Source organism: Rhododendron vialii, chromosome 4a (assembly GCF_030253575.1).
Source record: "Rhododendron vialii isolate Sample 1 chromosome 4a, ASM3025357v1".
Classification (NCBI taxonomy): Eukaryota; Viridiplantae; Streptophyta; class Magnoliopsida; order Ericales; family Ericaceae; genus Rhododendron; species Rhododendron vialii.
This window is the reverse complement of record NC_080560.1, coordinates 9,858,750-9,881,895: the sequence shown is the minus strand read 5'-3', so window position 1 is coordinate 9,881,895 and position 23,146 is coordinate 9,858,750. Positions and strand designations below refer to the sequence as shown.

Below are 23,146 nucleotides of genomic sequence, written 5' to 3'. Positions count from 1 at the left end.
ACTTTTTAGATTTCTCTCATCATAACGAAGCAATAATTCACACACAAAAGAAAATGACGAAAAACTAGCAAATGCGGTTATTTTTTGGATAAGAACAAAAAAAATAAGCCTTATAACTTATTACGCCGTCATTTTCCCATCCCGATTTAGAACCCCTTAACTCACTCAACTGGCCTTGGGCCTTGGGCTATGGCGACCCATTTACTTTCCCTGTAAATGGCCTGGGTCCTATGGTTATTATAGAAGTTGTTGAGACACTAAAAGGCCCAAGTGGTCCAATTCTTTAAAACAAAAGCAGAAGGAGTCTCTCTCTCTCTCATCTGGGTAAAAGTTTTTCGGTGAACTTTTGAACTGATCTGGTGATGCATACACGAGGTTGAAATTCTCAAAATTCTAGGGCTTCGATCGATCAATCGCAACTGTAAGTCAATATCGTACTACATTCATTGTTCTTTCTCAAAATCTAGGGCTTTTACAGTCCCTTCATCCCGACAGCTGTGAATCCTGTATCAGTCTTCTTCTAAAGGACAATGTCAGACTACATACCCTATGAACTAACAATTGAAATTCTGGCAAGACTACCCGTAGTTTCTCTACTTCGATTCAAAAGTGCATGCAAATCGTGGTATTCTCTTATCGTAAGCCCTAGTTTCGTCACCAAGCACCTCAACCACCGAAAATACATGCACTTCATTGGGCTTTACAACAGAGATGATCAGAAAGAGCGCTATTTTATTTTTCGGGACGACGAACAATGTGGTCACAAGTGTTCAGAACTAGAGTTCCCGTATAAAGTCCCATCTTTGTACTATTCCATGATAGTGGGTAGCTGCAATGGTTTATTATGTATGTGGGAGGATTCTTCCTGGGAAGAATCTGCTATTATCGTTTGGAACCCATCAATGAGGAAATTAGTAACTCTTCCTGAGCCTCCATCCTCGGGAATTTGTGCTCTTGGATTTGGTGCCCACCCCGCAACTCATGAGTACAAGGTGGTAAGAATTGTGTGTCAATCGTATCCATATCAGCACGAATTTCAACCGCATGTTGAGCTTTACACTCAGGGCACGGGATCCTGGAGAGGGTTAGGTTCGACTTTTCCTCTCTACTGTTTCATCCCATATAAGGCGTCGCAAGCTTTTGTTAGTGGAGCTGTAAATTGGATTGCTGAGGATCCACGAGTGTCTGTTGGTTATCAACATTTGATAGTGTCATTCGATATGAGTACAGAAACATTCTCCACGATGATGCTACCACCTGCTCTGGCCGATCGGGAAACAAGATTCTTATCAGTTACATTGTTTCGGGAATCATTGGCTATGTTATGTGGCCAGCAAAGGGACAAGGGTGACTGCAGCATTTGGTTGATGAAAGAGTACGGAGTCCCAATATCTTGGACCAAACTATTCAGCTTTAAATTGAATCAGCCCGTATATCCCAAAAGAACCTTGTGGTTTATGAAACAAAATGAGGTTCTTGTATCGACGATAGACAAGCGATTGCTTTCTTATGACATTGGAACCAAAGCGTCGGTAGATACCGGAATCAGGGGGCTTCCAAGCTCATTTCATGTTATGAACCATAATGAGGTTCTTTTATCGACGATAGACAAGCGATTGCTTTCTTATGACATTGGAACCAAAGCATCGGTAGATACCAGAATGTGGGGGTTTCCAAGCTCATTTCATGTTCAACCTTTCGTCGAATCCCTTGTTGTCGTGGAAAATAAAAATGGTGTTGTGGACTGGCAGTTGAACCCGTTGTGATGCTCGGCTTGGAACTTCCAAGAGAGGAGGGGATGGTGTCAAAGAGTAGCACCTATAAAGAATGAGAGTGAACTCAAACCAGGGTTTAAGAACATTATCTCTTTTTTTGAAGCAGTATAGGAGTATATCTCCCCTTTTTAAAAAGTATCTATGCTATATATTTGGGTTTTAATTGCATCTATGTATGAAACTTGAATCTCAACATTGCCATCCCGTTTTAGCGTTGTTCTGAAACGGTACTGAGGGGGAGGTCAGGTGACTTTTGTGCATTTTTACCCATCAATGCATTATATTTGACTGTCAAATTTTTCACATCTTAAGTCATTGTTTTAGCTAGCTAATCTGGAAATGGGAATAAGTGACCTTCTTCCAGCACCCTAAATGGTTGACCACCATCTTTATGTACATCAACTCTTGAACACTGACCCATATCTCTGAGTCGGAGAGCCTTGGAAGATAATAAGAAGCTATCAGCTATGTCCATTACTGCTGCTTCTCTATTGCATAATGTAGGAGTGTTTTGGTTTGACGAGATTCATAGATGAAAAGCTGATTGCTGAATCCACTTTTATTTTTTGCACTCAACTTAATTTCCATTCTTCCTGTTGGAATTATGATTCTTTAACGTTGTTGCCGAGAAACGTGATTTCAATAGTTTACCTCTATCACATTCGTCTCGACTCCAGAAACTAATCCACTTCATGCCTTGCTAATAGTTGCTATAAACCTAGTGAACATTTAGCTGCTAATCTAGCCATCGACCGGGCTATACAATCTCAGTTTATATGTGATGATATTATAATTGTATATACTGGTAATTCTTGTTGTGTAGCTTCAAGGATTGGGATCCTAGTGTTTTGGGGGTTCAGTTGGTCTTTACTTCTGACCAATTATTGTGTGTTCAAGTGACATGCCTGGAAACTAAGCAGATTTTTTATGTCTCTGCTGTGTATGGGGCTAATGCCGTGACTGATAGGAGAGTGCTATGGGCCTCTATGAGATCTTTGTTCTCTTTTATTGGAGACTTTCCCTGGATCCAGATGGGTGATTTCAATGTGGTGTGTCGCAGATCTGAACGAATGGGGACTTTTGATGTTGCTGCTGCTTCTGAATTTAGACAGTGTTTGTTTGATATCAATATGGATGAGCTTATCACTAGGGGTGCTTGGTTTACATGGTCTAATAGACGAGGGGGAGGAGGAGAGAACATGAGCAGATTGGATCGAGTGGTGGTCAATGCCAGCTGGTTGGACTCTTTTCCTGAATCTGAAGCTATGGTTCATGCTCCAGGTATCTCGGATCATAGCTCTTTATTAGTGTCTGTTCTTCGTGTTGTGCAATGCAAAAAGCCTTTTCGATTCTTTAATTTCTGGATGAAGCATCGCTTGTTTAAGGAGTTGGTGTTAAACTCTTGGACTCAGCCCGTTTCTGGGCCCGCTATGTTTTGTTTGTCTTCAAAACTCCGACGTCTGAAACCTGGTTTGAGGGGACTAAATGCTCAGTGCTTCTCTAATATTTCTGGGAAAGTTATAGAGGCTAGACATCAGTTGGAAAATCTGCAGGATATGTGTAGTCAAAATGTGGGGGATGATAGTTTACGGGCCCAAGAACAAGCTGCTCTTAAGATTTTTATGGATCTAAGTGCAGCTGAAGAATCTTTTAAAAAGCAAAAGTCCAGGGTAGCTTGGCTGGCCCTTGGTGATCAGAACACCAAGTTTTTTCATCATAAGGTTTCCTGTAATAGAATGAGGAATAAGATCTTAAGCTTGGTTAATGCCGATGGGGTTAGGTTGGATAAGCCAGAAGAGGTTCAACAGGAAATCATTCAGTTCTATAAAGGTTTGATAGGTACTAAATTTCAAAATAGAACAGATGCTACAACTTGTTTACATCAGATTATTAGGAGGAAAATCCCTGACTCTATGCAAAGGGACCTTGTTAAACCTGTTACAGTGGAGGAAATCAGGGGTGCTCTCAAGTCCATAAAAGGGGATAAGGTCCCTGGCCTGGATGGCTTATACTCTAGTTTTTTCCAGCATAATTGGGATATTGTGGGGCAGGATTTGATTGATGTTGTTCTTCTTTTCTTTGAGAAAGGCTATATTCTAAAGGAATGGAACTCTACTGCCCTTACTCTGGTTCCAAAAACTTCAAATCCCACTTCTATTAAGGAGTATCGACCCATTGCTTGCTGCAATGTGGTTTATAAGGTTGTTACTAAGGTGTTAGCTAATCGAATGCAACAGGCTCTGCCAATTGTAGTGAGTCAATCCCAATCAACTTTTATTAAAGGCAGAAGTATTGTTGATAATGTGTTGCTTATGCATGAGCTTATCAGGAACTATCATAGAAATGATGGATCTCCTAGATGTGCTATCAAAGTTGATATCATGAAGGCCTATGATTCGGTGGATTGGGATTTCTTGCTGGACACAATGAAAGCTATGGAGTTTCCTGCCATTTTTGTGGGTTGGGTAAAGGAATGTATTACAACTCCTAAATTCTCTATTATGATTAATGGAGGGCTCGAAGGGTACTTTCCAGGAGCTAGAGGTCTTAGGCAAGGGGATCCTATCTCTCCTTACCTTTTCCTCTTAGTTATGGAAGCTTTCTTTTCCTTGCTACAATGGAATATAGAAGCTGGGGAGTTCACGTACCATCCAAAATGCCAGGCTCAAGCAATATCACATGTTGTGTTTGCAGATGATCTTTTCATTTTGAGTAGTGCTCATGAGAAATCCTTGCATATTATTTTTCAGACTTTGAAGGATTTTCATGGGTTTTCTGGCATGCAGCCCAACTTGCTCAAGAGTGCAATCTATTTTGCTGGTGTCCCTAGTACAACACAGCAAGAGCTGTCTCAGTTATTGGGCATTCCTGTGGGACAACTTCCAGTGCAGTATTTGGGGGTTCCCTTAATAAGTTCTAGATTAACTTCTTTTGACTGCGCTGTCTTGAAAGAGCGGATTTTGGCGAAAATTCATAGTTGGACCCAGAAATTTCTTTCGTATGGAGGAAGGGCCCAACTAGTTCAATCAGTTCTCTTTAATATCCAGAAGCGCTACCTTTATTTTGCCTCAGGAAATTATCAAGGAGATTGAGAGTTTGCTTTGTGCTTTCTTATGGTCTGGAGCAGATCTAAAGCACACTGGTGCTAAGGTTAGCTGGGCCAACCTTTGTGTCCCAAAGAATGAGGGAGGCTTGGGTTTTAGATCCATTAAAGAGTGGAACAAAGCTGTCAATATGAAGCTTCTCTAGGCCATCAGTCAAAAAGCTGATACGTTATGGGTTAAATGGGTTCATATTTATATCTTGAGAGGTCAAAGTTTGTGGGGGGTTCAGATTCCTTGTGAGGCTTCTTGGGTGATTAGGAAATTGCTGAAGCTGAGGGATACTTGCCAAGAGTGGATTAGGTATGTTATTGGTAATGGTACAGATACTTTTTTATGGACAGATTATTTGCATCCTATTGGGGCGTTATACAAGAGATTTGGAGAAACTGTGGTGGCTCATAGGGTAAGAGCATTACAAGCCAAGGTCTCTTCCATAGTTGTCAAATCGTGAATCGAATCGAGAATCGAAATGGTCATTTTTCGAATCGTGAATCGAATCGAATCGTGAATCGCTCTGATTCGGTCATGACTTCTATAATGTATAGAAACCTATGCTTATTGATTAGGGTAACAACATTATATACTACAAATGAAAGATTTAGGCCTAAATCAATAAATACTTTCTTCTAAATGATGATTTGATAGTAACGTGGAATATTAGGTAAGTTGCTTCTATTGCAACTACCAAGAGATGATGATTCGTAAAGCCTACTTATGGTTCTTTTTGTCCAAAAGAGTTAAAAGTACAAAACAAACCCTTAGAAGGTCTTCTATAGGGTTGTTATATTCCATTTATCTTCCTCATTTTTGATTTACTCTTGTAATAAATCTCTTTTTCTTATTATCTATCCATATAACATAGACAAAAGATGACATATAACAATATTAGACCTTAAAAAAAGAGTGTTGCTACAGGTACCGAAATTGGGGGACCGAAATCGGACCGACGGCCGCCGGCGGGCCGTCTCCGGCCACCGGACGGCCGATCCGAGCCGTCCAAAAATTCTAAAAAAAAAAACCGAGGGGCCCCACGCGGGAATCAACGTCATCCGAGGTGTGTAGGGTGCTTGATCGGAGCACCCCTTTTCGTGTGTATATGTAAATTTTTACATATACACACGAAAAGGGGTGCTCCGATCAAGCACCCTACACACCTCGGATGACGTTGATTCCCGCGTGGGGCCCCTCGGTTTTTTTTTTTAGAATTTTTGGACGGCTCGGATCGGCCGTCCGGTGGCCGGAGACGGCCCGCCGGCGGCCGTCGGTCCGATTTCGGTCCCCCAATTTCGGTACCTGTAGCATTTTTGTTAAAAAAATATTTGAACCCTTTTCAAACAACAAAAGAAGCAAAACAAGAGTAAAAAATGAATTTCGAAAATTTTAAGTGAATCGAACGACTCACTTACGATTCTCAACTATTTTCGATTCGGCAGCCTATTCGTATCGATTACCCACCGAATCATATCGAATCGTACGATACGAATCGTAAATCACCGATTCACTTACGATTCTCAGCTATTTCCGATTTGACAGCCTATTCGTATCGATTACCCACCGAATCGTATCGGATCGTACGATACGAATCGTGAATCGTACGATTCTGACAACTATGGTCTCTTCTATCATTGATGAGGGTGTTTGGAAGTGGCCTAGGCAACGTAACAGGGCTATTATGGAAATTATGAGGGAAACTCCTGATGGGTTTTTGCCATCTCCATCTGTTAGGGACACGGTTATATGGACTCTGACTGCAGATGGTAAATATTCTGCCAAATCTGCTTGGGAGGCGTGTAGGCACCGAAATCCCATTCAACCTTGGCATGCTATTGTGTGGTTTGGTTATGGAGTTCCTAGGTGGAGCTATATTGAGTGGCTGACTGTTTTGGGGAGATTGCCTTCTCGAGATTGGTTGGTAAGTTGGGGTATGGGGGTGTCTCCTAAGTGTGTCCTATGTTCGTCTGGCATGGAGTCTCACGCTCATCTATTTTTTGACTGCCATTTTTCTTCCTCAATTTGGCAACAAATACTATCTAGGAATGGTATTACTCGATCTATTTTGCCCCTATCTCAGGAATTGGAGTGGGCAGTCCAGAATAGAAAGGGAGAAGGGCTCCAGAATTCTCTCTATAAGCTTTCTTTGGCAGCCTCCATTTATTATATTTGGAGGGAGCGCAACATGAGAATTTTTCAAGGCAGATCCAGAGATGTGGCTGCGGTTTCTTTGACCATCTTTAATTCAATTCGAGCTAAGGCTAACTCTTGGGCAACGGTGAAGTCCTCAGCTCAGAATCGAGGTCTTTGTGATGCTTGGCTCCTGGACTCTCGAATTTTCGCTGTTAACAATTGTTGATAAGATGTTTTCCTATTTTTGAGTTTTTTCTGCCTTCTGTTGGGGCTTTTGATGTATAGGTTTCCAGGGGCATCCCCCTGTTGCTTTGTGTAGCTTTTTGGCTCCGTTTGTTGGTATAAAATTTTTCACTTACCAAAAAAAAAAAAGGATTGTGAACCCCTTCCCTGTGCTGATTTGGAGTTTGTTATTTACATTAGAGAGGCTGCCCAGGTATGTATTTCTTTATAGAGAAAGTCTGAAGGCAAGCTATCCGTCTAGCTCATTGCTGGCTCATTCAGGATTTGGCCGGTTCGGTTTCATATCCGGTAGTTGTACATTACCCTTTTCGTGTACCTATGATATGCTTTCAGGCAGTACATATATTGCGAAAGTGATTTTCACACACTCCTTTTTACAATTCAAACTCCTTTTCTTTCTTTCTTTTTTTGTCTTCGTCCACATGAATTTACTATGTTACCCTTTTTCAACACACTTTTCAACTCATCCAAAGACGATATTGTAAATTCATAAGGATAAACACAAAAAAAGAGCGTGGATTTAAAAAAGGGAGTGTGAAAAGCATTTCCCATATAGGTCAAAGTTATGCTTAGCGTTTGATACACGTTTGTCTTATTAGGGTAGATATTTTGCTTGATACACTAGTGTTTGATACACTTGTGCTTCCCTATATCAAGAACATTGTCATAACGAAAATATTCTTTTCACGAAGTGAAAAGTCTTGCATTCTAATTAGGGGTGGCAAATTGAACCCACACCCATCAACTAAAATATCGACCCAACTCAACCCATTTATTAGTTGGATAAGAATGGGTCCAAACCCAAATAACCTATTATTAGTTGGGTTTTAATTGGGCATCAATTGGATCAACTTAAATGACCCAATGGGTCATGAAAATAACCCACAAATTTTTTTAAGGGTTTTGTTAACGTATGCCCCCGGGGCATATGATAAACACTATATATTCTCTTTCATTTATTTCTTTTTGTATGGGAAATCTAAATTCTAAACACTTGCCATAAACTCTACATTTATTGTTTTTGAAAAGATCAACTTTTTTTGTTTTGGACAAAAATACCCCAATCAATCATACACTTTCCCTCCCAAACAAATTTCGGCTTCCTTCATTCCCTCCCAAAACTGGCTGGGTAAAGGTACTTTTTCCTTTTCCCTGCACAATTCATTTGGCTCCCACCATTTTTATGCCTTTTCACATTCCATGGACTTTTGACATGCATCCACGAGCATATCTCACATTCTTCTTCTATAAATACTCACATTTTTCTTCTATAAATACTCATACACAGCCATTAGCAACAAAAACAGAGAAAAAACATGGTTGGAGAGTTTGTTGATTTGGACAATTTCACTCACCCTTCATTTGCGTCATCGAATACTGCAATGGATGGAGAGTTTGTTTCAAAAACCCAATTTGATTTGAATGAGTTTCCTTTGGAAGGTACTTCTCTTCTTTTAATTTCTTAACAAATTTTTTTTAATGATGGAATTGATACTGATTGTTTTGTTGATTGCCCTCCCATTTCAAAGACAAAGGGGCGTTCGAAGCAAAAAAGAATGAAAGGTGGAAAAGAGTTGACGAAGCGAAAGAAACATTGTGGACTTTGCAAGCGTGCCGGCCATAATATCTCTACCTGTCCAGAGAAGGAGAACGCTACATTCTCAAATGGAGCAAATAAAAGGAAGAAAATGACTTCAACAACCGTAGAGTTGAACCCGATTTTTTGTTTGAAATATTAGATTAAAGTTTTCGGAAGAATCGTTCATGATTTTGGATGTTGAATTCAATCTAATGAAAGTTCTAAGTTTGAATATATCTGATGAGTTTTTTAGTTTTTCAAATAATTTTTTATACTAGTCAGAGTGCAAGGAAGGTGAAAAGGAATCAATCTGTTCAAAATAAAAATAAAAATTTCGGTTCCAAAAAAAGCTGAAAAAGAATTAATCAACTAATTTTGGGAGGGACCGAGGGAAGCCGAAAATTTTTTGGGAGGGAAAGTATATGTTTGATTGGGGTATTTCTGTCCAAAACAAAAAAAGTTGATCTTTTCAAAAACAATAAATGTAGAGTTTGTGGCTAGTGTTTGGAATTTAGATTTCCCATACAAAAAGAAATAAATGAAGGAGAATATATAGTGTTTATCATATGCCCCGGGGGCATACGTTAACAAAACCCTTTTTTTAAAGCAAAAACGCCGCCACGCTGAGTTTTTGTAGTATGAACAAGGCTCAGTCTCTTTACCAGATTCCCAATTCCTTCCGCATCAGTCTCCTGATCAAAATGTCCAACCCAAGGAGGTGAGATCTCTCGATCTCTCTCTCTCTCTCTCTCAATTCTTACACGTGTCCAAAAATGTTTTGAACGGTCCGAATTAAAAATCAATTGTGATCGGTACTAATTATTTTAACCAGTCAAAATTGAAAACACATCTCATCCATCGATTGCGCGAATGGACTGATAAAATTGCGTTCCGCCGTGAATAAGTTTCTCTCATAGTAGTCCCGCATAGGGTTTGGATTAAAAAGTTAAGTAACTTATTTTTTTGTCCTTATTCAAATTTTTTTGCATTTTTTTGTTTTGCATCAAACTTTTGTGACTTATTGATTTGTTTCGACGAGAGGAATCGGAAAAGTAAAAAAAATTGATCGAAACGTATAAGTCACAAAAGTTTGACTCAAAACTATCAAATACGAAAAATTTTGAATAAAAACAAAAATATATATATATACATCTCGCAACGGGCTAGTTTTGATTCTGATCGAATGGAAAATTCAACTTATGAAAGGAAAGTTGGCTTGTTCGTGGCTTGTTCGTGGCTTGTTTTTTTTGTCCTTATTCAATTTTTTTTCGCATTTGTTTGTTTTTCATTAATTTTTTGTGGATTATTACTTCGACATGACAGGAGGAATCTAAAAAGTAAAAAAATTACTATCGAAACCTAAATTTTTTGAATGAAAACAAAAATAAGCCAATTTTTTCGTCTTTGTTAAAAAAATATGAATTTCGATAGTAATTTTTTATTTTTTAGATTCTTCTCGTCATGACAAAATGATAATCCTCAAAAATTTGACAAAAAACTATCATATGCGAAAAATATTTGAATAAAGACAAAAAAAATAAGCCACTTGTATACGTTGTGATTCGATAATTAAGAGCGACCAATATGGTAATTAAGTGTACAGGGGTAATTTGGTCATTTTTGTAGTAGAGGGATAGTATGGTAATTTTAGTGTACATGGTATTTTAGTCCTTTAAATTTACAGGGGTAATATGGTCATTTTAGTATACATATGTATTTTAGTCATTTTAGGTATATAGTATGTATGTAATTGGGTTAATAGGCGAGTCGGGTTTGCTTTTAAATAAATGGGTTGGGTTGGGTTGGGTATGGGTAATTAGACTCGTAATTAATGAGTCTAAATGGGTCAATGACCCAACTCACTTATAATTTACCCAATTTGACCCAAACTCGCCCATTTGACACCCCTAATTCTAATTGAGGTTTTTTCCACAAACCCAGATGTCTAATACACTTTGTTCATGTACAAGTTTGTTCACTATTTAAAGTGAAAAGTCTTGAACAAAGTCTTCACTTTGTTCACTTACAAGTTTTGAAATTTTTTTTTCTCTCTGTACGCAAGGATGGGATCAGAGGGGTCTAGTCACTAGTGGCGGCAGCCGCCATAACAAGAATTTTAGAAATTATAATTATTATATGTGAAATAAAAAATTTATCCCCAACTTATATAGTCTCGTCACTGCTAGGTTTTTTTTCTTATTTTTTATTATATACTTGTCATAAATCTTCTATTATTTTTTTTAAGAAAAGAGATCCAAAAAAGTATTATAAATCTAAATTCATTGGGCCAAAGTGAAATAATATACGGGGTGCTTGCGGTCCGGTTCGGTTCGGATTTTTAGGAATTGGAGAACCAAACCACTAGTCACGGTTTTTACAAAATGAAATTCGTGTCCGGACCAAAAATCCTACAGTTCGGTTCCAATCCAATCCGTGACTCACGGGTCGGTTATAGTTTTGTCCATGGCGTAGACATGTAAAATTTACTGTCAATCACAAGTTGCCACGTGTTGTGAGACCTAGTAAATAAGGCACGGTAAATGGCCAATTAAATGTTGGCATGTGTCTCGAGGTCAAAAGTCAAGATGATGCGTATAAGCCAATCAAATGGTGTCACGTGTCAAAGTAACGCAGTTATTATTTTTATTAAGCTCGGCCAATCAAATTAAGCCACCACGTAAAATAATAATTATGTTTCTCTTCACAAATATTCGTCTTTCTTAAAATAAAAGAAAGAAGGATAATTATTGAATTTTAATTATTTATTTTACACTAAATGAAAAAAAATTAAAGGGAGATAAATATGAAGGAAATAGAGAATGGTTATGAGTCTTCATCCTACATCTCTAATTCTCTATAAATAGAGGTGTTCTCTTCTCATATTTTTTTAATCTGCACATTGAAGCACACAAGCTCCAGAATTCTGAAAATCAAAGCCCTCAAGCCCTTCAGAAGTCTTGATGCAACGAGAAGGTTCTTTTGATGCAACGAGAAGGTTCTTCAGATCAAAGCTCTTAAGAACATTCAAGTCAAGTCCACATCAAATAAGGCGGTTCTTCAGATCAAAGTTTCAAAGCCCTGAAGAACGCTCAAGTTAAATCTCCATCATTAAATCCAAGCATCCAAGCTTCAGAACTCACACGCAAGCTTCCGGAGTTCTGAAGATCAAAGCTGCGAAGGCCCTTCAGAATCTTTCGAGTCCACATCAAGCCAAACGCTCTTCAGTTCAAAGCATCAAAGTCCTGAAAAACATTCAAACCAAGTCCACGAATCATCAATCTTCTTCAACCAAATTGAAGAATATCTCAAATACCGATTTGAAAAGAAGCTCCAAAGCTCTCAAGTTAATATCCACAAATCTGTCATCTTTTTCAACCAAATTGGAGAAGATCAAGCAATTCAACTTGAGAAGAAGCTTCAAAGCCCTCAAGTCAAAGCCCGACAAAATCACCGTCATCTTCGCACAGACCGTAGAAGATATCGCCGTTCAAATCGAGATCCAGCTATCAAGCTCTCATTTCAACAACTGAAGAGAAAAATCAGAGGATTAATTTTCTTTAAAAATTGCAATTCAACTTGAGAAGAAGCTTCAAAGCCCTCAAGTCAAAGCCCGACAAAATCACCGTCATCTTCGCAAAGACTGTAGAAGATATCGCCGTTCAAATCGAGATCCAGCTATCAAGCTCTCGTTTCAACAACCGAAGAAAAAAATCAGAGGATTAATTTTCTTTAAAAATTGCATCAGAGGTTGTAACCCTAAATTTCTCAAATTAATAAAATTGACTTATTCAGCATTTTCTCTCTTTTCCATAGACTTGAATTTTGCATTTTACACACGGATTTTAGCAAAAATAAAGTTCGAGCTTATATCCCACACTAAAAGGGAAAAAAGTTAAGTTCAAAATTAAGTTTTAACACCGGTTGCCAAAAAGTACTCGTTACTTTGAAGAAACGGAGAGAGTGAGGAGGAGGAGGAGGAGAAGGCGAAGAAGTAAGAACGGTGCGGCGGCGACTTGAACAAGAAATGGAAATTAGGAAAACCGGAAAAGAAACAAACTAGTGAAAAAAGAAACAAACTAGTGAAAAGTTAGGGTTACCCGTAACTTATATAAAAAAAAACTACGATTTACCCCATATATTTTATTTACATCTACACTATATCTTATTATTAAGATAAAATACTAAAATTGGTTGAAAAAAGTTTTTAACTTTACTAACAATTAATTATATAAACACGCATATATATTTATATATTTATTTATTACTTATATAGAATAAATATCTCACGGTCCGGTTCGGTTAATTCACGGTTTCGTAATGAAAATTTGTAGACCGAATTGCGAGTCACGGTTTTCTAATTTTTTAATCCGTGTCCGGACCATTAATCCACGGAGTAAATCCAAAAGGTACGGATCGATTCGATCCGGACCGATTTCACGGTTCACCGAATTTTTGGAGCAGCCCTAAATTATAAATGCTGATGGATAATTAAGAAAAAAAAACTACACATTCTAACCCTAAATAACTTAACCTAAAAAATTAAGAGAATTTAATTATAATGTCACTCCCAAAAGAGAGTACGGTTATCAATTTGGAAAATCTATATAGGGATCTGGAGAGTGACATCTCACTGTGTTTGGTTTGCGTTTTTGAACTTTTATTTTATAAAGTTAATTGTGAATGCAAACTTTTTGTGCCAAAAAGTAGGTAAATAAATGAATAGGTGAGGATAAAAAAAATGAATAGGTGGTGGGTCCTTTGAAAAGCAAGGGACCCAGGTTCTCTCTCTCTCCAAAATTGGAGAATCAAAAAAAATTGGGTCCCAGTTAATACCAACTGCTTGTAAAAGCAAGGGGACCAAGGTAATCCTTAATACCAACTGGTATTACCTGAAGCAAAAAAAATTTGTGTGCATATCAACTGCCTGTGATACATTTTCCTTAATTTTTTTAATGCTTTCTTTAAATTGAAAATCCACATGAATTAAAAAAAAAAATTGGACTAATTAACTACATTTTGAAAAAAATCCCCCTAGAACGCAGTCCACCTCTTCATTTATACAAGCAAACTCTTCAAACTAGGTCAAGATTTCCAACTGGTTTGAAATGTTTGAGAAGATGGGTCGAAAATTTTACAGAAGAGATTCGCGAAGCAGAGAGAGACCTGGGGAAGAGACGTTCAGAGGCGTGAGATTCATTCTCTGTAATACTTTTGAAACAAGAATAGCTGTGAAGGTTGGAATGAAGTAAGTGAAGAGAGAGAGAGATGAGGTTGGGATGAAGTAATTGAAGAGAGAGAGAGAGAGAAGAGATTGGGAACATACTTTTGGTCCAACTTGGGGCAACCTGTGAGTCTTATACATGAGTTTTTTTTTTTCACTTCTGGTGAGAGAGTACAGGGACCCTCACATCTTTGAAATAAGTTATCCAATCACATGTTTTTACATTTTAACTCAAAAAATTTCATCCAAAACTGTGAACCGAACACATTGATTATCTTTGTGCATATCGATACTTTAGACTATCAATGAAGGAAGCATAGTAATGTTTACATAAATTGAATTGAGTCTCTAGACCTGTCATTTCTGATGCCATTTGACTTTGATTTGGAGACATGATTTTGCAGCAAAACAGGTATAGGGGGGCTAATGTTTAAATAGTATTCTGAGAGCAGTCATTTTGTGTATATTGCCAAAAGTTAGGTTTATCTCTAATCCTTCCCGCTCATACCCCAATGATTGAAGACTATATGAGTTCTGCTGTTGTTGTTGTTGGAGTGGCATTATCGATGCCAAATATTAAAGTTAGTTTTTTTTCATACTCCATATGCAAATGAAAAACATCATTTACTATAGTTTTTGTTATGTTATTTTAACTTTTTTCTAGAACCGATGAATATTAATATTGTAATGCATCTTTTTTATTTTTTTAGTATATATTTCGCCACTATTATGGTAAAATCCTGGTTCCGTCCTTATTTGTACGGTTCTCAATAACGTTTAAACTTTTTAATTGTGTTAGTCCATTGGTCTGGACCATAGTTGTTAATTCCGTACCGTACCGGCGGGTACCGGCCGGTATGTACCGAATTTGAAGAAAACCGGTACCCTAACACCCCAATACCGTTCCGGACCAAATACCGGTCGGTACCGCTCGGTACCGGCCGTTTCGGGAAATACCGGTCGGAAAACGGTTACTGGAAATTCAGTCCGGAATTTTGCAGAGGCTTTTTTTTTTTTTTTTGTTCCTGGAACGCTTAAAAAAATGAATTTTGCAGAGGTTTTTTTTTTTTTTTTGTTCCTGGAACGCTTAAGAAAAAAATAATAATAAAAAAAAAGTTGCCGGTTTCAGAATTTTAGCAAAACATGGGCTTTAACCATAGTACGTGCGTGAGGCTTAAATCCCGGATTTGCACCCCCCCTTGCGCACGAATAACCCGTGACGCGCACCCGGTTAATTGGTTTCCGAATCAGTTTTTTCAAATTGTCTTCGGCCACGGCACATTTTTCCGAGCGCGCGAGACCTCTTATTGGGTTCTCATTCACAAGATCACTAGTGTGCAAAGTCATTTAAAGTGGAAAAGAGTTTTGTAACTAAGCAATATGGGACTAGAGAATCTTTAGTAGAGATATTTTATGATGAATTGTATGATATGGGGAATTTTTTTGAATTATAATTATATATAATTATTATATATATTGTAGTTGCGATAAATCTGAAACGGTACCCGGTACCTGACCGGTACCGGTACCGATACGTACCAATAGAAAAATCGGTACCCTGTCCGAAACGGTATTCAGAACTATGGTCCGGACGTCCCGAGTTGTATGACTTTACCCAATTTGATTCTCCTACTCCAACTCACGAGGTTAGACCCGGGGCAGCAACGGTGCCGCGCTGTACAAAAAAAATGCGCCTACTTTACAGAGCACTTGAGAATCAATAATGGAAACGCTAAGTGCAAAGAAGACGTACCCGGAAATTACCTCAAAATGGCAAACCAATGGTACAGATTTACTTTGAAGTGCATCTGTATCTTTGATTTGCCTTTTCGAAGTAATTTTCGGATACATTTTCTTTGTACCTAGCATTATGGAACATGCTCTCCACCCACGCCCAAAAAAGGATGCTGTCGTGGTGCTCTCCACCCACGCCCAAAAAAGGATGCTGTCGTGGACTGGACCCGACGTCAGTTTAAGCTTAAAAAAAAAACAAACAAATGCTCTGTAGCATTATTATTTCTCGTTACAGTTTTAAACTCATTCATCTGGTATTTCTTGTCCGTTGGACTGGACTTTTATAGATACGAGACTTCATACTTGGCAAGTTGTTGAATATGTATTCCTCCCCTTCTCCAGTTCTCCTTATACCCCAAATCGCATTATTTAGTAGTAATGTGAACACAACATCATATGCTCACACTTTTAATTCTTGCAAATTTTAATGTTACAAACGTTTTTGAAAAATGTGTTCATCCAAGCATATTTTGTGACTTATGTCACTAGATATAAGGTGATGAACGAGCCAAACGAGTAGAGCAGTTAGTTATTCTCTTTTTCTTGTACGAAATCGTAACAATCTTCAAAAACATGTTCAAACTCTTATCTTGCTATGAGACAATCCGATCTCATGTAGTTTGAACTTTTTATACTTGATAAACTTGAACAGCTTAACGAGCTTCATAAAAGATTTAAGCTTGGGTTATTTATATAACAAGTTGATCTTAAACGAGCTTTGAATGAACAAACACAAGCTTAAAATTGAGTAGCTTAGTTTGTTTATCGGGCCTAGTTAAATGGAGTAAGATCTAAGGTCAGAGCATCTCTAACCCATCTTTAAAACTCCAAAATGGAGAATAGATATGACATATTATGGGAAGATTTTATAATTTATTCTATTTTTTACAGTCCCGCATCAGTCTTGTTCTCTTAGAGCAAGTTTACCAGTTGTTAGGTAAAAATGCTAGTAAACAGTGCATTTTTTTCATTTTACCTACTCACATCACTCTCAACACTACACCAATACTATTTATTTTACCTATTCTTTATTAAAATATCAATTTTTTCCTCAGCCAAGTCTTTCTTTGTTGGAGAGAGAGAGAGTATAATTAGGGAAACGGTGCCACGCCTTCTGTCACACCCACTCAACTCTACCTGACTTCCTTTACAAGTCAGGGAGCAGGGGTGGCTCGATGGTTGTTGGTTCTGCCGATTGAAATAGCCCGGTTGCATTCAAACTTTTGTAGAGTTGCTAATTGGTCCAGTGGGACGTCACCGAACCGAAAGTTATGATCGACTAACCCATATCCGAGTCCATGGTTAACTTGGCCCAACAGGACGGGTCCGACAGAGGCACATTGAACACTACACTGCCGGTCCATATGACCCATGAGTCCACGGGTCTGACTAGCCAATGTGACGCAGTCATCGTATCGATCCCTCAGCCGAGCCATGCCCGCCACAGAAGTATTTGTGCTAAGTTACATAACTCTCTTGTTCGACTATGCTATTACTCTCAATCCACGCTCTTTTTTAATATGTTAAAAATGCTTTGGAAAAATATGTTCATCTAATCGTATTATGCGACTTACGTTAGATATAGGGGTTATAGGAGAGCCAAAAGAGCCAAGCAATTAGTGGTTCAAGGTTGGTTAGAAATCGCAACGTGCTTCAAAATATGATAAATCTTATAGCTTTCTTACGAGACAATTCCATCTTGATCGAGCTTTGATGAATTCGAACACGAGCGAAATAAGTAGTAACTTGTTCGAACTTGGCGTGAAAGCTTAACAAGTAGCGTGATAAATTTTTTGAAGAACAAACACGAGCACAAACTCCAATAGTTTGATTCTTGTGTCGGGGAGGCAAGGATTGCTGTGCAGCCGCCGGCATCGGTCCAACGATCGGAGACGTCCACCACGTAGAGCTCGTCGAGTACCACAAGTGTGCCAAAAATCAACTCGATCAAATATTATTAAGTGCCTCATCGGAATACATATAACATGAAGAAAAAAAAATGAATCCTAATGGATATGAAACACTAGATCAAAACCACTGAATCCATTTTTCTCAAGTTATATGTGTTCCGACGAGGCACTTAACGATATTTGATTGAGCTGATTTTTAATGCACATGTAGAACTCGATGAGCTCGACGAGCTCTACACAGTGAACGCCTCCGATAGTCGAACCGATGCCGGCAAGGCCTCGCCGGTGGCTGCACAGCACAGTCCCCGCCTCCTTTTTCGGGCCCAAAATGAGCCAAGTATACTTTATTAACAGAAAACAGAGAAAAAAGGGGAACAGAAACCTGATTCACGGATCCAAAATCGCAAAATCTAGGGCTTCGATCCATCATCACAACAGTAAGTAAATCTCTGACTTACTAGTTCTCTTTCTCAAAATCTAGGGCTTTTTACAGCCCCATTTGTCCCAACTGCTGTGAATAATCCTGTATTATTCTTCTTCCAAGAACAATGTCGGACCTTACGTATTCCCCCAAAAAAATGTCGGCCCGCATACCCTTTGAACGTTTACCGTACGAACTGGTAATTGAAATCCTTGCAAGACTACCGGTAGTTTCTCTGCTTCGATTCGAATCCGTATGCAAATCATGGTATTCTCTCATCACAAGCCCTAGCTTCGTCACCAAACACCTCAACCTCTGTAAAAACAAGCTTCTCGTGAGGCTTTACAACAACGATGATGAGAAGGAGCGCCATTTAACTTTTCGAGACGACGAATGTGGTGATGAGGGTTCAGAACTAGGTTTCCCGCTTAGAGCCCCATTTGCGAATTTCAGGTTAGTGGGTAGCTGCAATGGTTTATTATGTATATGGGAGGATTCTTCCAGGGGAAACCCGGCTATTATTGTTTGGAACCCATCAATTAGGAAATCAGTAACTCTTCCCGATAGGCCTCGAGTCGTGCCCCATATGTTGGTTCTTGGATTTGGTGCCCATCCCACTACTCATGAGTACAAGGTGGTAAGAATTATGCATCAGAAGTATCCATATGAGCATGAATTTAAGCCGCTGGTTGAGCTTTACACACAAGGCATGGAATCCTGGAGACGGTTAGGTTCTACTTTTCCTCCCTATTGCTTCATCGAATATGAGGCGTCGCAAGCTTTTGTTAGTGGAGCTGTAAATTGGATTGCCACAGATCCACGTGTGTCTGCTGGTTATCGACCTTTGATAGTGTCATTCGATATGCGTGCAGAAACATTCTCTGTGCTGATGCTACCACCTGCTCTAGCCGATGAGAAACCGGCTTCCTTATCCGTTAAATTATTTCGGGAATCACTGCTTGTGTTATGTGATCAGCAAACTGGCAACAATGCCTACTGCATTTGGGTGATGAAAGAATACGGAGTTCCAGAATCTTGGACTAAGCTATTTAGCTTCAAAGTTAATCTTCCAATAGTACTCGACAGGGCATTAGGAGTTGGGGAAAATGGTAAGGTTCTTCTTTCAACAAGAGACGAGCTTCTTTTGTCATCAGGAGATAATCGGTTGCTTTCTTACGACACTGTAACCAAAGCAGTGACAGATACTAAAATTAGGGGATGTTCAAGTGGATTTCGTGTTGAGCCTTTCATGGAAACCCTTGTTTCAGTGGAAAGCCGAGGTGATGTGTTGGACAGGCAGCTGAACCCTTTGTGACACTATGCTTCTAACTTCCAAGAGACGATGGAATAGAGTCAAAAGAGTAACGTCAATAAAGAACATTAAGAAGGTTTGTGAACATAATTTATACTTATTTTCTATTCGGTGCACTATTTCTCTCTCTTTCTTTTTATCTCTCTGGCTAGGTGCATGGGAGTAAATCACACCTATGCATGAAACTTGAATATTAACGTCTGATTATGCACACACAATGACAAGCACGCTCTCTTTTGAATGCAACGACATATACTTATAGCTAGGTTCTATTGTTAAGTTATATTAATTGGGACAATCTATAGTTCATTTCTTAGAAGAGATGATCATGACTTGTTCTTCAACTGTTTGATTTCTCACACGTCATTTATTTATTTACTTCCTCAATAAACCAGGTTGGACGATTTATCTTAAGAGGATCGTTTAACCGAATCAAGAGAAAGTTTCTTTGTCAAGTGACAAGTCATTTCGCGATTTGTTTGTGTGTGAAAGATAATAAAACTTTTAAACATAAAGATTTGGTTATCGTATCATCACCCATATACTGTGAAGACTTTTTTGATGTATATGCTTGGATAGCTGTGCTTTGGTCCACACCAATTATCTCAATCAGGTCAGCAATGGCATAATACATGAATTTTCACGTTTAATTAGATCCGTAGATGAAAAACTGGTTCCTAAATTCACTTTTTGTATCTTCTTGGTGAAACACTGATTTTGGAACTTCGTTGCATAAGAATGTAACTTCAGTCATTCGCCTCAATGATGTTTGTTGCTTGGCTCAAAACCCTATCGATGCTGAATACTGTTTTAGCTGCTAATCTTTTAATTAGCCCTCAACTGGATTACACAAGCTCATTTTAATGTTGTGTATACTTTTCGTGCAGCTTCAAGGGCTTTGAAGTTCAAACCCCTTCCTGCTACTGATCTGGAGCATGTTAACTGGCATTAAACATGCTCCCACTAGTTTTGTGTTATCTGCGTAGTTTCAAAAGTGTCAAGGCAAGCTTTCTTCCCGTTCGTTGGCCCTTCGCCAGTTCAATCGAAACCTAGTAGTAGTACATTGTCATTTTGAGACCAGAATCACGTATGGGTAGCATACTATTGACGTTTTGAGCCAGTGAATGTTTTAGGTTTATTTTTTTATGATTGTTCTTTAATATGCTTGTTTGGTCAATAATCGAAGGTTCATTGTGGATAGTATTATCTTAACGAAAATATATTGTTTTACAAAGTTGTTGCTCTTAACATAGAAATCGCAGTTTTTATAGCGAGCAATGTGTGATAATGTATGCAGTGGCGGTATAGACTTTTTATTTGTTGGTGAAGTTCTTAGTTTGACTCTAAATTCGAAAGAAAAGGGAAATCACTTTTTATTTGTTGGTGAAGTTCTTAGTTTGACTCTAAATTCGAAAGAAAAGGGAAATCTCAAGAATCGCAACACAAAATCCTAGTACATTTTACTGGATGGGGAGAATAAGCATCCTGAACTATATTGCTGGGCGATAAACCAAACACAAACGAACAAGAGCAAGAACAAGAACTGAGCAAACATACCCAAGAAGCACGATGCGAAAATTTAAACAATTTGATTGGAATTGTCTACCTTCACATCTTGTTTCACCATGTTCTAAAGAAGAGGAGTTAAAGCAGTTACAGTTAGTTAGTATTACTCCATGTACTGCTGGGTTTTACTACAACGTTGTTGACGTATTTTACCATTAGGTCTTGGAAAATTTAGACGCCTTTCAATCGATTCACCCCCCACCCAACTCCTCCCCCCCCCCACACACACACACACACCCCCCAACAGGATCTAGTCTAATTATCCGAGCTGTTTATTCTGTAGGTCTGATGTCTTAAGCGCTAGTAAATAAATAAGGTTAATATCTTATAACCATTTATTTAGGAGAAAATAGACGGTCAAATTTTAAGATTATGTTTGTCTTTCATTTTTTTACCAAACTAATGTCATAAATGAAAGCATTGAACCAACGGTTGTGCGTGTAGCATTTTTGTTGGTACAAAGGGATCCTGTTGTGCCTAGGGGACGTCCTGGTGTGAGTGCGGTGTGGCCCATCCCGAGCACTTGTTGACTTGATTGAGACATTTATTTTAGTTTGGTTATTCTGGATATTGTTCATAAAAAAATAAAATTGACCGAAATGTGTGATTGAAACACGTGTTAATTTAATTTTGCAACCTATTTAAATATGCTAATACAACTCTAGAAAGTGGGCCCATAAGGTTGGTCTAGTGGTTGTGTCACTCCTTTACCAGGTAAAATGTCTAAATTTGAGTCTTATCGCTGCAAATTGCAGCACCCCTTCCCTTATCCCCTGTCATCGATTGAACAAAAAAAAAAAACTCTAGAAATGAATAGTGAGTTTTTTAAATGATTAAACTATTGGATAATCAACATACAACCAGTTTACTTTTTTAGGTGGTTAAAAATATTTTAACGAGTCAAACAGAATGAATTGTTTCTAGTTAAATTACTTGGACACCTTAGGTTTTTCTTAAGAACAGGTATCTCATTTATACAGAGTGATTTTTTTTAAATTTTTATGAACATGTTCATTCCATTTATATTAAAACAAAAAAAATTATACAATAAAGAATGCATGTATAGATGTGAGTGGTTCATTCCATCACATATATTGATCTTTGGAATATCTAAAAGTCTATGAGGACATACATTCATGTACATACATCATGTAAATATACATTTTGGATCCGTTTCAGGTCCTACAAAAAAAAAATCATGAATTTTAAAGTAAAGTTGTATATTTCGCAAACATAGTTACTGATATCGGGTTGAGTGAATTTTTTATAGGAACTTTAAACAAATTATTCTGAATTAAATGAGTGGCTTGGATATTGTTGGTATGAGATTAAATTCTACGCGAAGGGTCCGTGTAGAACGAAATCTCCGCCAAACCAATGAAAACATGACAACTCAGCCTTCTCTCTACACTCCACACATGCACAATGTGCTGTTAAGTCCAAAATGATTATTTGGGATACTATAAGCAGAAACTTGATTAGGAGAACCCTAGAGATAAAGTTTAATTATGATCATTTAGAATAAAATGATCAAAACAATAATATTTTCGCATAGGTTCAAATGAATTGAAAATTGGATCACTTAATTTTTTTTAAATGATTTGTATATTAAAAAATATGATGAAGAAAATAAGTGCTCCAATTTTCAATCTGTATGAACCGATGTGAAGATCTTATTTTTCTGATCATTTTGTTCATAATTAAATTTTGTCTCTGGAGCTCTCATAATTATCTTCTCTTCATTTGAGATCTCATAGAGCAGAAATTTGATTATAAAAGCTCAAAAGACAAAATTTAATTATGACCTTTTAGAATAAAATGATCAGAAAAATAAGATCTTTACACATGTTTAAACAGATTGAAAATTGAAGCACTTAATTTTTTTAATCATATTTTTTAATATTTAAGCAGTCTAAAAAAATTAAGTGTTTCAAATTTTAATCCCTTTAAATCGATGCGAAAATTTTATTTTTTTATCATTTTATTTTAAATGATTATAATTAAATTTTATCTATAAAACTCTTGTGTGTACTTTTTTTTTTTTTTTTTGATAATCATTGAGTATGTATGTTTCTGTAGCTTGGAAAATTTGACGGA

The 23,146-nt window shown here is 37.8% G+C and overlaps 2 protein-coding genes and 1 non-coding gene across 3 annotated transcripts; all 3 read left to right on the top strand.

Annotated features, from left to right (window-relative positions):
* The first annotated feature begins 530 nt into the window (after positions 1-530).
* Positions 531-2,252, top strand: LOC131321943 (F-box/kelch-repeat protein At3g23880-like). Its single transcript, XM_058352996.1, has one exon. The coding sequence runs from the start codon at positions 531-533 to the stop codon at positions 1,764-1,766; it is 1,236 nt and encodes a 411-aa protein (XP_058208979.1). The 3' UTR covers positions 1,767-2,252.
* Positions 2,253-14,349: 12,097 nt separating this feature from the next.
* On the top strand, positions 14,350-14,457 carry LOC131324958 (small nucleolar RNA snoR100). Its single transcript, XR_009199538.1, has one exon. It is a non-coding gene; the product is annotated as a small nucleolar RNA snoR100 (small nucleolar RNA).
* A 3,618-nt stretch (positions 14,458-18,075) lies between these two features.
* LOC131321944 (F-box protein At3g07870-like) lies at positions 18,076-20,717 on the top strand. Its single transcript, XM_058352998.1, has 2 exons — positions 18,076-19,559; positions 20,371-20,717. The coding sequence occupies exon 1, from the start codon at positions 18,299-18,301 to the stop codon at positions 19,484-19,486; it is 1,188 nt and encodes a 395-aa protein (XP_058208981.1). The 5' UTR covers positions 18,076-18,298; the 3' UTR covers positions 19,487-19,559; positions 20,371-20,717.
* The last annotated feature ends 2,429 nt before the right edge of the window (positions 20,718-23,146 follow it).